The 18,773-nt window shown below is 34.8% G+C and overlaps 1 protein-coding gene across 3 annotated transcripts in view; it reads right to left on the bottom strand.

Moving 5' to 3' along the window:
- Positions 1–468: 468 nt before the first annotated feature.
- The window catches only part of LOC128998337 (protein roadkill-like), an 89,256-nt gene continuing 70,951 nt past the window's right edge, over positions 469–18,773 (bottom strand). For all 3 annotated transcript variants that reach the window (XM_054424440.1, XM_054424439.1, XM_054424441.1), the window contains 7 exons: positions 12,583–12,704; positions 10,922–11,073; positions 7,766–7,893; positions 7,304–7,481; positions 4,115–4,293; positions 3,423–3,565; positions 469–2,057 (listed from right to left, as the gene is read on the bottom strand). In XM_054424440.1, the coding sequence (XP_054280415.1) occupies positions 1,913–2,057; positions 3,423–3,565; positions 4,115–4,293; positions 7,304–7,481; positions 7,766–7,893; positions 10,922–11,073; positions 12,583–12,704 (1,047 nt within the window). In that variant the 3' untranslated portion in view covers positions 469–1,912. The remainder of the gene's footprint in view (positions 2,058–3,422; positions 3,566–4,114; positions 4,294–7,303; positions 7,482–7,765; positions 7,894–10,921; positions 11,074–12,582; positions 12,705–18,773) is intronic.

The raw sequence follows: 18,773 nt of genomic DNA, 5'->3' as shown, positions 1-18,773 counted from the left end.
AGGAAACAGTAAATTGTTGATACATTTTTATGCACTATAGCTTTTTTCCTATAATACGTATTTAGCTTTTAAAACAAAAAATACAAAACATTTTCTTATGTTTGCGCGTAGTTTTGATTGCCATGTATTGCATTAATCTATTTCCATCAGGTGTTACACAATATAACAAAAACAATAAAAGAAAACAAGTTTTAAGCTGTCAAAAACGTTAGTCTGCATTATTGCACATTAAGAGAATTTTATTAATTATTGTTATTATTGTTTATTAAATAAGTGAGTTTACATTTAAAAAATAGATATAAATGCTAATTATAGTTTGGCTCAAAAAGTTCAAATGAAAATGCTTATCTATACTGATATACATTCTTCTAATTGAACTAACCTTCATTATTAGTCTTAATTTAACTCACAGAAACCCTGGAGAAAGCTGAAAAGGAGATTAAAAGGTAAAAAAACAATAAACACTGATACAAAAAATTAATAATTATTATTTATTAAACGACTTACTATATAGACCACTATCTAGAGTAGTGAAAGTGCTAGGTTTCAAATGAACAACAAAGGCTAGACTTATTCGTGTAAAGTAACACTATTAGGTTATGCAGGATGTTCTGACTGACATAAATTATATAAAGAACATCAGAACGTAAAAAAAGATAAGGGTCAGTGTGTCTATATTTGAGGTAACACTGGCTAAATTGTACTGAGAAAACGCAAGAATAACTGAGACAATAATAACGTACAAACATACACACACACTTTCACTCACACACGCAAGGGGCGAACATCTGATATCACAGAAACGTATGGCGTAGGGGAGTACGAGCCAATGTGAGAGATCTATTTGACACAGACCAAGCTTTTGTCAACATTCAACAAAACAACCACTTTTAGAAACATTTTTGAAATAATTCAATTTAATTTGACTGCATTGTTTATTTCTTATTCCATTTTTATCCATTCTGAACCAATAACCTTACAAGTAATATCTCGCAAAATTTTTTTCTATGAGTTAAGTATATATATATTTATATATATATAAATATATATAATATATTTAATGAGTATATATATATTTCAATATTTATAGTACATAATGAGCAACAAGTAAGTTGACAAAAGCCTAATCGCTTGTCTTGTACAAAGTATAACAAAAACCAACGAAAACATTGGCTTTACAAACCCTTGCAAAAACAGTTAACAAAGTAAATGAACTGGACAAGCTAGGTGCAGGCTACACGAAAAGCGTTCACTACTACATCGAACACACAAACACGGAACGCACTGGTCGCTGGGAGCGCACTTCATGGTCCCGATAATAATACAGTACATTGTAATGTCCAGTCCGGCACACTTTGAAACTTTCGATCCAGTTACAAACTAAACCATCAATTTGACAAAATAAATACTATTTGTGAGGGCTAAATACGCAGTGGTATAATATTACAAAACAACTCTAAGTTACTCTTGAAATTATTGGTAAAATTGTGGAAAAAATATAACAGATTTTCGGCGAGATTTATCAAATACACAAGTCGCTCAATTTTCTGTTTAACAAACATTAAAGAAATTTCTGAGAAAACATTCAATCGATAATTTCATATTTGGTGAAGTCAACTCTCTAAACATCGAGACGATTAACTCTGACAAATCAACAAGTAAATCAATTAAACATATTGGTAAACAAATATTGATACAAACATACAAAATGCCCCGAACATAACACAATCTTAACTAACGAATAGGATGAGACAGTCGTCTTATACTGCCAATTGTAAGTCTGTCATAAAGACACTGATAACTTAACACTTAACTCGAGGCGGCGACGTGACGTTTGAATTAAATGAACGTTCTATTGTACACAGTCTATTTGAAAACATTCAGCAAGACGAACGAGTCAACTACTGTGTTTTCAGCTCTGCTTGACACGTTTCCTCGGAGGCCCGATGGGTGGGATGTTTTGTGTGGCAAGTGCTCGAAACGCTTCCGCTATCAGGTGGGGGTGGGAGGTTACCATAGACTTGAACCCGATGGTGTCCATGACGTCTGTGGCATGGCTAAAACAGACACAGAAACTTGTGAAAAAGGTGATATCAAATAACATTAAGGTCATAATAAAGGAATATTGTTGCCTTGACTTTACACTATCAAGGTATACTCCACATATAAACATATGCTTTAAATTTCAGGAAGTTGTAAAGACCAACTACTATTGAATATATTTTGACCATCAATGGACTTGCAGGTCTGAGGTAGTGCATTTAAATATACTTGTAAGATAATATATCAAATTTTAATTATTAAATTTTGAATGACCCATGGTTTGTCTGGTTCAGATGCTTAATTCTCTCGGGAACCTGTCATATTCTGCTCGAGTATCTGTCCAACTATACTCATCCCTCAGTTACAGAGGAGTGTGACGGTCGGTAGGGAACGTGTTAACACATTAGCTACCAACCATACTCATCCCTCAGTTACAGAGGAGTGTGACGGTCGGTGGGGAACGTGTTAACACATTAGCTACCAACTATACTCATCCCTCAGTTACAGAGGAGTGTGACGGTCGGTAGGGAACGTGTTAACACATTAGCTACCAACCATACTCATCCCTCAGTTACAGAGGAGTGTGACGGTCGGTGGGGAACGTGTTAACACATTAGCTACCAACTATACTCATCCCTCAGTTACAGAGGAGTGTGACGGTCGGTGGGGAACGTGTTAACACATTAGCTACCAACTATACTCATCCCTCAGTTACAGAGTAGTGTGATGGTCGGTAGGGAACGTGTTAACACATTAGCTACCAACTATACTCATCCCTCAGTTACAGAGTAGTGTGATGGTCGGTAGGGAACGTGTTAACACATTAGCTACCGACTATACTCACGCTTCAGTTACATAGGAGTGTGACGGTCGGTAGGGAACGTTTTAATACAATAACTTAGGCTTTAATATTTTAAGTTAGTTTTCTATTTTAGTGCACTAAGGCCAGCTTCCAGTCCCTGCTACTTCCCAACATGACCCTTGCTACGAACGCTCTCCCGAACAAAGATTCATCTCTTGCACAAAATTAAAAATTTTAACCCAAGGAATTTTCTTGTCAGGTGTGTATTGGAAATTCACCTTGGAATACATTTCCTGAGGCCAGTTGACCAAATAGACGACTAACTATTTTAAAATGAAAGACAAGCCTGCTCAAATTGTCAACTTTGCAGTCAGTTAAAATCCCTGGTTCTCTGGATTACTGAGATCATTAAGTAAATGGGTCAGCAGTATTCAGTCCAATGCAAAGCCAAAAGAATTTATAGCAAGAGGAATGGGGCATATCCTAATATCACTCATCCAGTCTTTTGACCTGCAGTGAAACTCAAATCACAACCACCAATTTGGACCTAAACCAATTGAAGCACAAGTTTACTCACGTGTTGATGAAGTCGATGGCCTGTGCCTTGAGTTGGTCGGCGCTGTGTAGGTCCGCCAATATCAAGATGTCAGCAGCGTTGTCGATTGACAGATTTGTGCACAAGGCCTCCTCACACATTACTTTCAGTCTCTCAAGAGCATACTGTCAAAACACACCGGTGGTTTATTGGTCAACAGCTAAGTAACTTTACGATTTGTTTACTAGGAGTATAGCAAACAATATATGTAATGTGACTGTTTCCAAATGTTTACCATCATCTTTGTAGTAACAGTGAAAAAATCCATTGAGAAACGAGACTATAGAATCATTTTCATAATGAAATAATGCGCTGTGCCTGTTTTTCAAGAAAAAAAAAATGGAAATGGAATGGTGGAAATTGTTTTCATATCTGCGGACTTGAGCCCTTAAAAGATGTCTTCACTCATAAACCACTAAATAGATACTTGTGTGTGTTGTAGCAATGCCAATTAGCCTTGCAAGCACTATGAAGTTGATTAATACGATTGGATTGGCTGGATGAATTCAACAATTATTCAAGTTGATTGTGGACATCAAATTAGCAGGTAAACTTCCAGTTCAATTTTTTAAAATAATTATTAAGATTACATTTAACTCTTGTCTTGTTATGATTGGAATTAATACTGGAAGATCTTACCTAATAGGCTAATGCCAAACTATAGAACCAAGTACCTTATCTGCCGCTGCAAGTAGATCGTCGGCCATTTTCTCCAAGTTAGTAGCTTTTCCAGTGTAGATGAAACGGAGCATTTCTCTCAAGACTTCATGATCTACGTCAGTGATCGCAACGCGGTTGTGCTTTCGTTCCTCCATCTCATGTTCGAACATGGCAGAAAAGACAGGGCTACGAGCTATAAAACAAAGAATTGTTCAACTATAACAGAGATGACTATAGCTACAAAATTAACAGTAATTTTACCATCATAGTAATTGCTAGAAGTGGTTAAATTAGAAAGCCAATTACGAGTCAAAAGTAAAGTATGATAACTTAAGTAGGCCTAGTTCTTTTTGTTACTTGTATGTTATTACTGACAATATCAGTGCATTCACAGAATAACTAAAATCAGTTTCATGTAATTTCAACATCAGAGGTAGCCTACTATAGTCCAGGACCTGACTAGGGTTCTGTGTGCATGTCGTGTATAGAGATTTTTGCTTTTGCATTTCAATATAGGTGTCTTAGGAAGTGTTTTCCACTCGGGTGTCAAGTTCGAACCTGGTACGTTTTCGAGCTATGACGTCATCAAGATGGCGGCTCGGCAATTTTTAAATGCGTATATTTCGCAAACCATTTAACGGATCGGGATGGTTCTTTTTTTGTTTGAAAGATATTTTTACAAACTATCTTTTTTGTATTTACACATTTGTTGTAAACTTAAATATTCACCGCACAATATTGAAAAACGTCGTTTTTATTGTTATTATATTTATTGTTTTGTTTATAACTTCTTAACCGCTGATAAAATCAAATACCACCCGTTGAAAAAGTTGTAGATAATTCTATACCCTTTCCAATGATACCAAACAATATGTGATTAGACCTAAAAATAAAGCAATGGGATTGAATAAACCGTAAAAAAACACTGAAAGTGGTGTACGGTCCGGGAAAGATTAGTCCTGGACATGACTAGGGTTCTGTGTGCATGTCGTGTATAGGGAATTTTGCTTTTGCATTTCAATATAGGTGTCTTAGGAAGTGTTTTCCACTCGGGTGTCAAGTCCGCGCCTGTTTCGTTATCCAGCTATGACGTCATCAAAATGGCGGCTAGGGCAATTTTTAAATGCGTATATTTCGCACACCGTTTAACGGATCGGGATGATTTCTTTTTTGTTTGAAAGATAATTTTACAGGAAATGTTTTCTGTATTTACACTTTTACTGTCAACTTAATATTTATCTCACTATATTAAAAAACGTGGTTTTTAATATCATTGTTTTTTTATTTTTTCCTCATAACTTGTTAAACGCTTATAGAATGAAATAACTACCCATTACAAAAGTTGTAGATAATTTTATGCCCTTTCCAACGACACCAAACAATTAATGTTTGAAACTAAAATTAAAGCCAAGAGATTAAATAAACCGTTAGCAAACACTTAACATGGTAGATAGTCCGGAAAATATTGCGGCTGGAACAATTTTTCAAATGCGTATATTTCACATACCGTTTAACGAACCGGGATGATTCTTTTTTTGTTTGTAAGATATTTTTTAAGCCTATCTTATTTGTATTTACACTTTTGTTGTTAACCTACTATTTATCCCACAATTTTAATAAATGTACATTTAATTGTTATTTTTATTTTACTTTTGCTTATAACTTTTTGACAAATAGTAGGTTAACAACAAAGGTGTAAATACAAAAAAGATAGGCTTCAAAAATATCTTACAAACAAAAAAAGAATCATTACGGTTCGTTAAACGGTATGTGAAATATACGCATTTGAAAAATTGTTCCAGCCGCAATATTTTCCGGACTATCTACCGTGTTAACTGTTTGTTAACGGTTTATTTAATCTCTTGGCTTTAATTTTAGTTTCAAACATTAATTGTTTGGTATCGTTGGAAAGGGCATAAAATTATCTACAACTTTTGTAATGGGTAGTTATTTCATTCTATAAGCGTTTAACAAGTTATGAGGAAAAATTAAAAAACAATGATATTAAAAACCACGTTTTTTAATATAGTGAGATAAATATTAAGTTGACAGCAAAAGAGTAAATACAAAAAACATTTCCTGTAAAATTATCTTTCAAACAAAAAAATAATAATCCCGATCCGTTAAACGGTATGTGAAATAAACGCATTTAAAAATTGCCCTAGCCGCCATTTTGATGACGTCATAGCTGGATAACGAAACAGGCGCGGACTTGACACCCGAGTGGAAAACACTTCCTAAGACACCTATATTGAAATGCAAAAGAAAAATCCCCTATACACGACATGCACACAGAACCCTAGTCATGTTCAGGACTAAATCTTTCCCGGACCGTACACCACTTTCAGTGTTTTTTTACGGTTTATTCAATCCCATTGCTTTATTTTTAGGTCTAATCACATATTGTTTGGTATCATTGGAAAGGGTATAGAATTATCTACAACTTTTTCAACGGGTGGTATTTGATTTTATCAGCGGTTAAGAAGTTATAAACAAAACAATAAATATAATAACAATAAAAACGACGTTTTTCAATATTGTGCGGTGAATATTTAAGTTTACAACAAATGTGTAAATACAAAAAAGATAGTTTGTAAAAATATCTTTCAAACAAAAAAAGAATCATCCCGATCCGTTAAATGGTTTGCGAAATATACGCATTTAAAAATTGCCGAGCCGCCATCTTGATGACGTCATAGCTCGAAAACGTACCAGGTGCGAACTTGACACCCGAGTGGAAAACACTTCCTAAGACACCTATATTGAAATGCAAAAGCAAAAATCTCTATACACGACATGCACACAGAACCCTAGTCAGGTCCTGGACTACTAGCCCTGTTTGAGCTGACAGAGAGCTATTTCCTTTATTTTAAGTATTAATAGCTGTTCAATGCCCAGTGTCACAGAAATTTTCAACTTTTAGGCTAAGTTAGTTTTTACCTTCACCCAATTACTCCAATCTTAAAAACTGTTTTGATCAACAAGTAACTAAGACTTACACCATCACAATTGCTTTTAGGGGAAACGGTCAAAACTCCTAATATTTTAGTGGATATACCTCGGGTCAAAACTGTCTTTTTCAGTTTTTTTATTGATGAATAATTTCTAGATTTATGTTCAAGACACTAGGCTAGCAATACACCCAGATTATAAACAAACTCTGATATTTTGACTTATGATTTTACGATTACGTTTATTCTTACCTGCCAAGATTGCTTTATGGGCCTGAAACTCTCGACCACCAACAGACAAGGTGACATCGCTGAACTTCTGAATCTCGAACAAGAGGCCGAGGTCATCGGCCAACCGGCATTCGGGCACTTTGAACTGGACTGCGTTTGATTGTCCAGAAATATTCACACTGTCGGCTACCACACTCACCTTGGAGCAAAAGATGTATTTGAAATATAATCTTAAATCTTTTAATGATGTAAGAGAAACAGGTACACAAATCGATCATAATTCATATTTTGTCTCAAAAATCCTGTAAATTCGAGTGAATCTGTAGTTTGAGAAACGGTGCAGAGCTTAATTACATTAACAGTATTTTTAGGGTTTCTCCATATCTATAATTTTGCACAAAACCAGTATATACCTAACAGTACCTTGCAATGTTTTTATTACTGATTTACAATCTTTGAACACAAATCAAGCGATCCAATTACCTCACAAAAGATGGTCAATTTGTCGTCAGGCAACAATCCATTAGCCTCATCCAGAAGAAAATCTCTCCTTATGAACTTCTTGAATCCCCAGTCTTTTCCTTGTACGAATCTGTAGGCTCTTTGGCTTTCTGAAAACAGAAAACGCACGATAAGTAACAAAAGTTCAGAATATGGCCTATACAAAAATTTGACTAATAGGCATTAACTTCAAGCGTGGACATATATTGCACTGCTTAGAACATTTCTCTGTGGTTTTGGTAATATTTCAAGATATTCCCGCACTACTGAGTGACTTTATGTTTGTCCGAACATTTACACTGAATTTTAGAACGAGTCATGATGATAAATGTGAATGTGAATCAAGAGCTCAGCCTTTTACGCCAACACACTCTCCGAACGTATACCGCCAAAAACATTGCCAAAATGGCATAAAACGAACAACACTGTTCAGGTTTGGACAGTCTTAGGTTAGCGGGAAAATGGTAAACACAATAGAAAATTCGATTAATATTGCCTCCTTTAACTCATCCAAAAATGGAGCAAAGGCGAGCACAAATTATAGCAAACCTGACTATTCGGAGTATAAACGAGCACACAATTTGACGCTTACAAGATAAAGAGGCGTACATACGTCTTGCAAGAGACGAATTGTCCCTATCTTAGCTTACCTAAAATCGGCAATAGTGTGCTGTTAGCATAACAGTCTATACAAATAGACTATAGACTTAATTTGCTACATTGGAAACAATTCCAATGTAGCAAAATAAGTCTATTTACAAACCATATATAGTTAGTTATCTTTTGTTTTCTGTGTAGCCTATACTAGTGCCGTAAATTATAATAGACTATTCTATATAGACTATATTGTCGTAGAATCTAAATCAGCTTTTAAACTTTGGTAGTGTCTAGTGGTTTTACTAATACAGTAGAGTCCCGCAAACTCGGCACTCGATAACCTGGCAGTCTGGATAACTCGGTCATCACCTGGCTCAGAAAATTAGTGATTTTTTGAGTCCGAGTTAATCATGGACTCAAGCCAGCTTAAGTCAAATTGTTCGTAACTGGTACTAAGGATTTGTTGTACTATATCTGATGACTTAACCCTCCGTGTGTCCATCGTCGAAAAATCGACGCGCTACACACTTTGTGTAGTGTCACGCATCGATTTTTCAACGCGCGAACATCGTTTACGGCGAAGGCTCTATGACTGACTGAATCGGATTGAACAGGATCGAGTTAGGTATCGTTCTTTTCGTTATACTCTAAGCTTTCTCCAGAGGTCTGTCTCAGCGCTGTATGTTCTCCGAGCCGATCGTAATTGTAGCAGACAGCTGACGTGCGTATTTGTAAATAGCTAGGTTACCCTCGGACCGATGACTGATGTGTTTTATTACGTTTATCATTGTTTTAGTGTTAAAAATCAAAAGTAGTGATATACGTGGTGCATTATAAGAAGATTTAAGTGGTTTTGAAGGGCTGGTTGTTGATCCTGAAGAAGTAGGTAGTGATATTGATGTAAATTATCAGCCAGATTCCTAGCTATGGTTAGGCTATGCATTCTTAGCTAAACGCTATGTACTGAAATCTGTTTTTTGCCCATAACTTATTTATTTGCAAATCTACTTCCTTATATTATTATATATTTGTAATCCTCATAAAATTTAGAACAAAGTGGCTATTTTCAAATATTTATAGGCCTATAATTTATATAATTTCATTGAGCGCAAACTTTTTTTTTTTTTGAAAATTTTCCAAAATATTTTTTTTTTACCTAAAAATTTTTTTTGAAACAAATGTTCCTTATGTTTTATGTATAATATTGAAGCCCATGATTTTCCAAACAAAATGGTATATAGAACAGTAGAATTAACATTGTTTTAAGCTTCTCAGATCGGTTTTAATAAAACCTTGCAAATGCGCCAAAAATAGGTGGACATTAAGGCCTAAACTATGGACACTTGGAGGGTTAATACTGACTTGTAATATAAAAAAGGCGGTTAAAAAGCTTAAAATCTGTATTGTTCTCATGTTTAACCCTAGTTTCCGATAACCCGGCATTTCACAAACTCAGCACCCTTCCAGTCCACATTACGCCCAGTTTGCGGGACTCTACTGAATGTGATTTTTGTTTGATAACTAATATGATATTTTAGCAACTTTTTATTGAAAATATTAAAATTTATAGCTTTGATTGGGGTTGAATAGTCTTTTTTACAGATATTTGGTTTATCCTTTGACATTATTATCTGGTCTATTCTAGTTACCAATGTGGGAAAATATGCTAATTTTTATTGAGTAGCAAATTTTCACTGTAGAGGATATTGTGGCAAGCAGTGTCTATTCAATATAGATTAAAATACAAATTTGTTACAGTATCAAAAACATATTTTAGATTTTTTACAAAAGACAACATATCATTGGTTTGATGTTTACTAAACCAAGAAACTGGTAATAGATATCAGATTACAGAAAAAACAAAACAGTGATAAGCAACAGTCAATAAAAAGGAAGACTTCTCCCCCATTATCAGGATGAGTATGAATATTTCAACATTGTTTGGATCAACAATGGCTATCTATAACCATAATGGGAATTAAATGGTTCTACTGTCCTTCACCTAATGTGTTTGCAAGCAATTACTACACCTACTAATATCTTGTTTTATAATATTGTGTGTTTTGCACACTGCTTGTTGAAAACATATGGGATACAGTCTACATTTATCATTGAAAAAATTAATTAATGGAAATCGTGATCCATGGATATCCAGAATCTCACGCAACTAAACAAGAACAGCTTAGAAGGGTGTCACAGAAAACTTCATTAGAAAATGTTTAACGATTCAACGAGATATGCAAAAGAAAAATTTTTGGCTTGTAAAAATTAAATAAGAATGCTGTAAGCTGTTTTGTTAGAGATGCAATGGAGAGGTGTAACAACATTTACTAGTAGGCCTACAGAGGACATTGATTATGACATTGTTGACTGTCTGATAAACTGTCAGTGATGATGCCAGGACCAATGTGAGGCCTATCACTTCTTTGGTTTCATAGCCTATCACACCACTAAGTACTACTAGGGAAGAATATATATTTAATATCTAGTGTTTTTTCCACTTAATAAGCAAAACATAACACTTTTGTCCTGGTAACTTACCCATAGCCTTAGTTTCTTCTCGCTTTGCGTTGAGAATGGAAAATTTGAACTTAGCGCGCACTTCTGACTTATTACAGGAAACCAGCAGTAGGTAGAGCGACAAGTAGTCTTTACTTTCTTCATCCAAGCCTTTTGGATTAACTCTGAGGCACCTGGAACAAGGATAGAGGAGTTTTGAAAATGTTAAAATTAAAAACCATTCTTCTAATTTAACACATTAAAAATAAGGTTTTAATCCTTTGTCAAATGTTTTGATCAATAAAACTTTGCTTTATCATATGCAGCACAAAATATGCTTTATCATATGCAGCACAAATTACACTTTATCATATTGCAGCACTTTTCATTACATGTGTTGCGGGGCTGAAGTAATTCTTTGCCTTTAATAAATACCAGATGATTATTATTTAAACTAATAAAGTGTTCAAATAATTTTGAATTTGAATTCCTCCTTGTTTATGAGAAATATCTGATCCAACAAACTCTCATTCAACAACCAAAACAGACCAAAAACAACTGAATAATCTATCAAAACAAAATTGAAGCTATTATGAGCTATATAAAGACAGCATAGACCCTACAATTCCATTTTGTGATTTAGTTAACTAAGGGTAAAAACACAGTGGAGCCGGGCAGGTCGCATACTCGCATATACGCTGGTCCCCGCATTACGGCTGGTTACCTGGAGGGTAGCTGGGACATACACACAGTGGCGCTCAGTACAATAGCTTGTTAGCTGCCGATACTAATATGATCACTTATAATATTAGTAGCATAGGATAAACTTAAGTGTATTATTCATTTCATCATTCAATGATTAATCCAGTAGGCCTAACTTTAAACTTTAGTATAAAGTGAATTTAAGTGCAAGTTCACAACCTTTTATACAATATCAGTAAACACCCTGTATGTTTGAATCCTAGTTCATTAGCTATTTCATTCTGCAACTTGTTGAGTACGTGACGGTTGTGGTGGTCCGGATGGGCTTGGCTCCACAAAGGCACACGGATAAAAACCTCTTATATCAATTTGTCTACGTCCATTATTTTATTTCATGTAAGCAAAACAACAACCATATAAATCAACTAAAACAAACAACACTCTGTATACAAAGGATGCACAGTGAAAGATCTTGCGTGGAACTTGCAAACTCGAGAACACGTGGCGACGTGGCTGTCAAGTTCTGATTTTTGCGCATGCCCCAGTCGAGCCTTCCCCGCTTGCAGCTCCCAAACAATCGACTTGGCAATTCTTCTAGCTTGCCGCCTAGCTTACTGCTACCATGTCGGCTACCTACTAGGTGCAACTGTGTGTACCCATAACAACGTGTGCTTTAATTCTACATCGCATTAAGCGAGTAAGCGACCGGCCAGGCTACCAGCTACCTGCCCTGCTCCACTGTGTTTTTACCCTAAGATAACTGTGTAATAGACTTAGGCCTATAACAAAAAATATAAATCATACAAAACCCAATACGTAATTTTTTAACTTCTTTTATACAAACTTGACATTGTGTCAAAATAACCTTAAGGCCTAATAATCTTAGTTTTTATCTTATTTTTGAGAATATCAAAATCCAACTAAGTAGGTGGTTACAGGAATGATCCAACTCTTTAAAATCGCTTTAAACTTAATTTATATTTGAGCTTGATAAATCTTACCATTTCAGCTTATCATTGGCTCCTGCGGAGAAGGTTGAGGATTTCAAGACTTCGCCCATTTCTTCCCGGCAGAAGCTGAAGTTGTTTATGGTCCACATGTAGCTAAACTTCACCACTTTCACCTGAAAACATCACTCTTTAAACAAAATATCATGAACTACAAAAACATGTGATTTTCGTTGTAAATAGGCCATGGATTTCTCACAAACTGTTTATAGGTATCAGTTTTCCTAAAACACTTTGGTTGAAGCTTGATTGCTTTAATTTATTTAAATCAGAATCAGACAACACTCAAAAGAGAATAAGTTGGATTGAAGGTAGGCCTAGTTGAAAATCAAACTAACTTAAGTTAGTTATTTTGTGCAACAGGTGAGCAAAGTGGCACTTTTTGAAAGAGATAAATCGAATTTTTAAAAGTACTCAGCTCACGAATTTGAATTTGCTTACAATGGTTACCATGTTGTACCAACTATGTTTAATTTAATATACATGCACGAGGTAAAAAAGATAATTAAATAAATAAATGACTATTAGTCACTATTGAGGACTTTCACTTTCACGTTGAGGTTATGATTTTTGGCCACTTTCACATTGAGGTTATGATTTTTGGCAGAACTGAGCAGCATGGGCGGGCGGCGGGATGAACAATAAGCATTGCCAACATTAAATTCGGCAAACAAAAGATACTCTCCGTTTACACACTATAAATCACCTTCATAAATTATTAATTACTTTGAATTTAACAAAAATCTTGTTAACATGTATGAATTTATTTAATCCATATACGATTATTTTCTGTAGATTGTAAATAAACTAATGTGAACTTAGAATAAATTTTGTTTTCTTCAGATGCCATCCGAAAAGTGAAAGTGACACTTTCTTCAATAAGATAAAAAGTTTACACACGAGGTTTGCCGAGTGCATCAATTTTATCGAGTTTATAAAATGCACTTGACGACGAATTGCACATCACGTTCTATTTACAGTCTTTGTTATGTACAAACTATTAACTTGGGAGCTCGACAACCCTACTAAATTGAGGTTATGTTTTGTGGCTCGGTAGCAATATTGGGGCATGGGGCGACGGGATAAACAATTGCATTGCCAACTTTAAATACGGCAAACAAAAAATACTATCCGTTTACATACTAATCACCTTCATAAAATAGCAATTACTTAGTATTCAACTAAAATCTTGGTTTTATCGTTTATCATGTAACAGATACCGGTAAGCATTTATATAATCCGTGTACAGATTAATTCAATTACAATGAGCTTAGCTTAAATCCAGTTTTCTTCAGGTATCATCCGGAGTGAGGTAAAGTAGCGGGCTAAGTAAATGTTGAGAAGTATGGTCCGTCGAAGGTTCGGTCTAGCCATTGTCCTGCTATACCCTCTGGTCAGGTAGTCTGCCTCAACTTAACATGAGACAGCCTTTAGCAAACTAATACAAATTGTCTTCATGTCACGTTCTGGAGTTCTATGACAACTGATGACAATGGTACATTTCATTACTAATACCCAAAGTGGCATTTTCCGGTGCACGTACAAGTTTTATGTGTGACACAGGAACCATATTTCACGTGTGAGGAAAATCCGAGCATGCGGGATTTATTTTCACGTACGAGGCAAAGCCGATGACGGGAATAATACGAGCAAGTGACGAAACATCACTTTCGGTACAAGTTATGCACGGTATTTTTCATTTCGATGAAAAAATACCCACATATAGAATGATAAAAATATTAGTAAGATTTAAACTATTATTACAATATACAAACATTTGTTTTAGAAGACCTACATTACAATGTAAAAATTACTAGCTTAAGTTTGTGTTTATTCTGCAATAAACATACACTACAACAGCAAAACTAGCTTATTTCTATTCCTGTTTCATTTGTATTGTTGAACAGTAAATCAGCTGATTTCAGAAATAGAAATAATTGTTAACAAACATTAGTGTGTGTAGTGGCTAAATAAAGAAGTGATTAAGAGCAAAGAAAGTAAATTAAGATCAAGGGAAAATCAGCTGATAGGTGTTCCTTTGCTCTGAATTAGAGCTTCGGGAACAATATAACAATTAATTTCTTTATATTATAGGTAATTGAAAATGGCTACTTTCCGCACGGAGTGTAGACCGAAATATTTGAGATTAGGTACATCAGGAATGCCAATCTTAATGTTGTTTGATACAATATCAGTGACTCACCGAGTCGACTCGTCCACCTGAGTAAACGGGCTATGCTAGCCTAGTTTGTATGATGACAATTAATTGTGTTTCTAGGTTAAAGCTGAATCAACAAGCCCTAGTTACAACGCCGCCTCTTCATTCCAGTTTAAGGCCTTCTTGTGTACACCACCAGCAGCGAATATCTGTCATCTGCTGCTAACTAAATGTTCAATTTTAAATTTCTTTTCATAGTTACACACCCTTTTTCTGGATAATACTCGTCAAAAGTAGTTAGTTTTTTCCAGAGCCATAATTTTTGTTTGTTTTTATCACGTTAACTTTCGTAACAGTTTATACAGTTGTTACCTTTAGCCATAGTATTATTGTTATATAGTCAAATTTTATTGTTGTTAATTTCTTTACACTGTTGTTAATTATGTACACTGTTGTTAATTTATCTAAACTGTCGTTAGTGTTGTTAATTCACTTGCACTGTTGTTCTAGTCTAACTGTTGTCAATTTGTATTGTTGTTTCTCGCATTGTTGTTAATTTATACTGTCGTTATTTATATTGTTATCAATTTACACTGGTCTGATTAATAATATCACTTCACATCATATGAAAATAACTCTCTCTCACACTATCATTGTAATCTCATCATCATGTCAATTCTTACACATCCACATTATGTTTTCTTCTACATTTTGTTATATACGTCTGTCATGTATCATTGTTGTTGAAATTAATAAAAAATAAGAGAAAAACAAAAGGTAAAATATAAAAATAACATTCAATTAATCTGCAAAACCTCGAACGACATTTAAAAAAACATGCAGCCATAACACAGTTATAAACCGCCCAAGAATACCGAACGCGTAACAAAAGAGTCAAATTCTTCTTCTAAGCTCGTTTAAGTTCACCGCAGGACAGCACAATGATAGTGAAAACAACTAGACAGCAGTTTAAATGTAAACTGACAAGTCCATTTACTGGTCAGCAGTTTCATTGAGAATTGGAGTTTCGTTCTCTACAAGGCAGTTTGGTGTAAAATAAATTTTTCCTTTGACAGGATTGCAGAGGTGTCCTAGGGGGATTTTATGTTACAACTTGCGACACTGGCAGATCTTTTGGGGGATTTTGAAAATATTAGAGTTTTGAGTGTTAGTTAGTAGCACATAAAAGATTTATCCTACATTTTTTAAGACTTCCTTTATATTATTTGGCTCGTTGATCAATTTTGTCAATGAGAACAAATCCCTGCCTACCCCCCCCCCCCCTGTAAAGCGGTTTATGGTTGCATATTAAACTTTTATCTGCATTTAGGCGCCAATTCAAGCATTAATTTAAGCATTGTTTGCGTATAATTAGTTTGTTTTTATCGTTCATTATGTAGTCATTCTCAATTATAAATCTCATTGCATTTATGGACTAGTGTTGTTGGTTTCTAAGATTATGATATGTACTTCTAGGAAATAGTATTACAAACAATAGCCACTTTGCTATTTCAACAAGAAAGCTCACGTACCTCAAGAGTATTTGAGTAATTTGGCTCTAAAAAAAAAATACGCCTAAGTCTGGTCTGGGTAGTTTGATTCTTCAGAAGAAATTAACATACATTACAATTTTGTTGTGCTGTTTGACATGTATTGACGTTAAGTTTAAGAATAAAAAATGTTATCCAGTGGTAATCAATCTAGATTTTCAAAAGAACTTGATACAAATCTTAACCTTGAAATATCAATTAGGTCTACCATAAATTTTGAAGCTAGGCCAAAATAGGAGAAGTCCAAAAATCCATTCGGATAATGAAATATTTCGATATGTATGTTTGGGTTAGGTTACCCATAAAAGGAAAGAAAAGTCAAAAAAAGGTCCACAACAGCGTATTTTTAACTTTACCTGCAAAATATGGTTCTATAGAATGACTAGGCAAAGTATATGAGTTCCATTTCAACTTTGTCTGGTTCATTTTAGACAATGTACAGAATGCCTGATTATATACTTTGCCTTTACAGTGTGATCATTCATTCTTCAATTTATAAAATACAGGTAAACTAAAACACAAATAAACTCACTGCATTTAAACGTCATCACTCGAAACTAACCTTGCTCAGTTTCACAACTGTATAATTTGACTAATTGAGAAAACTAAAGCGCAAATGTTTGATCATTTCAATAAACCAAAAACACGGACAAAAATATAACGTGGGAAGAAACAGCTGCAGCAGTAACGATTACTTGTTGACAATAAAACAATTTGAGATAATAATCAGCTGTTTTTATAACCTTTACTTAGCTATGACATTTTAATAAACATCGTGCCTTAAGAATAGTGATTAATCCACGCTTTATCCCTAAAAAAATAAGTGGAAAATGATGGAGCCACTGTACCATAGCACCATAACAAGACACACGCTCAAGTAAGTAATGATCGAAGAAAAGCCAGGTTTGGTGTATGACCAGACCGTATGCGAAGATCAAAAAGACATGTTGGGCAGGTGTGGTGTATTTGTTGTGTCATACTACTCTCAATTGTCTATTATCTTAGTTAACTAAATCACAAAATATCTTTATAAGTTAGCTCATAAAATTAATTCTACCTTGATTTGGTGGATAAACAGAGTTTTTTATGTAGTTATGTTTTGATTATTTGATGGGACTTTGTTCCATGCATAAGATATTACGTCAAAACAACGAGTTCTAGTTCAAAATTACAATAATAGTTTCTACGCAACGATCGCGTAAAACTAGTCTTTAAGACACAAGTAGAAATTTAAGGCACGACCCTTGGCGAGTTACTTTACTAAACCTATGATCGCTTTTAATTACGTTTGTAAAACTTCATTACCGTTTCATACTTCAAAACGTCATACTGTTTCTGTTACTTTTTTCAGGGAATAGGCACTGTTATCAATATTCTAACCATTACTGTTTTAGGTGCTTAAGTAGACAATATTACACATTTTTTAGTCATACTGAATGTATTGAAAACATACATAGTTTAAATACAGCTTATGAATAAAAACAAACAAAATAAATCATCTCTTACATTATTATAATTATCAGTAATGGATAACCAAGAAAAAGTATAGTAAACATAGTATTTACTCTTAACGTTTAGTTGATTAGGTGTAAAAGATTATTACAAACCTAGGTCTATTTCACTAGAAGTATTTCACATTATAAAAATCGTTCAATAACCCTTTCTGAGAAATTTGTTTAGCAAATCGTTTAGTTTAATCTTCATAGGTAGGAAAGAACGTAGATGGGAAAGAATGTGCGAGTTTTTAGCGGAAGTCAGCAGATCAACAATTGGATGGAATGGTCGTTGCCAGCTGATAATATGACACTCAGGGCATTAGAATGCAGATTTTTCTCAATCCTTGAACACCGTTGGTCCGTTACTTAACCAAACCAGTGTTGTCAAGTAAGTAAACAATGAGGTAAATTGAATCTTTTCGGTTCTAAAAATTGAATTGAAAAGGCTAATAACTGACGTAGGTCAAAACGTTACACTTGTACTGTTTAAAAATTGGGGGTTCTAATTGCCTCACCCTGTACTTAATTCACCGATGGTCACGTTATGTTTGCAAACGCGTTCAAAAGGCGCTTTTTACGTGTCTTCCGAAGTCAAACTCAAAGTTCTCACGCACGTGGGGTCAAAATTCCGGCCCGTACTCTCTTGTTTTTTTTATTTATTTTGTTCTAATTGAATTCCAATCGTTTAAAGTGTGTTTATTGTACCGTTAATTCAACTCGTATTGTACAACTCTAAGTTCGCGGGCGAAATTTAACCCCCCTTAGCTGTGACGTCAGTTTTGCTCTGAAAGTAATTCAAAATTTAGCTACCCCGTTAGGTTAGGTCACCTTTGTTAGCGATTCACACTGACACTTACCGACACGACATCCAATATCTCAATATCCATCCTGCCAACAAGTGACTGACTACTGTAACAACACTCAACAACACTACTGACTACTTAACCTGACCAAACGCACATTAAGGCTCGGCGCCTCGGC

This window comes from Macrosteles quadrilineatus, unplaced genomic scaffold (genome assembly GCF_028750875.1).
Source record: "Macrosteles quadrilineatus isolate MER2022 unplaced genomic scaffold, UCM_ALF_1.0 Scaffold_7__1_contigs__length_78375512, whole genome shotgun sequence".
Classification (NCBI taxonomy): domain Eukaryota; kingdom Metazoa; phylum Arthropoda; class Insecta; order Hemiptera; family Cicadellidae; genus Macrosteles; species Macrosteles quadrilineatus.
The sequence above is the reverse complement of the archived record's forward strand: the minus strand, read 5'-3'. Positions and strand labels throughout refer to the sequence as shown.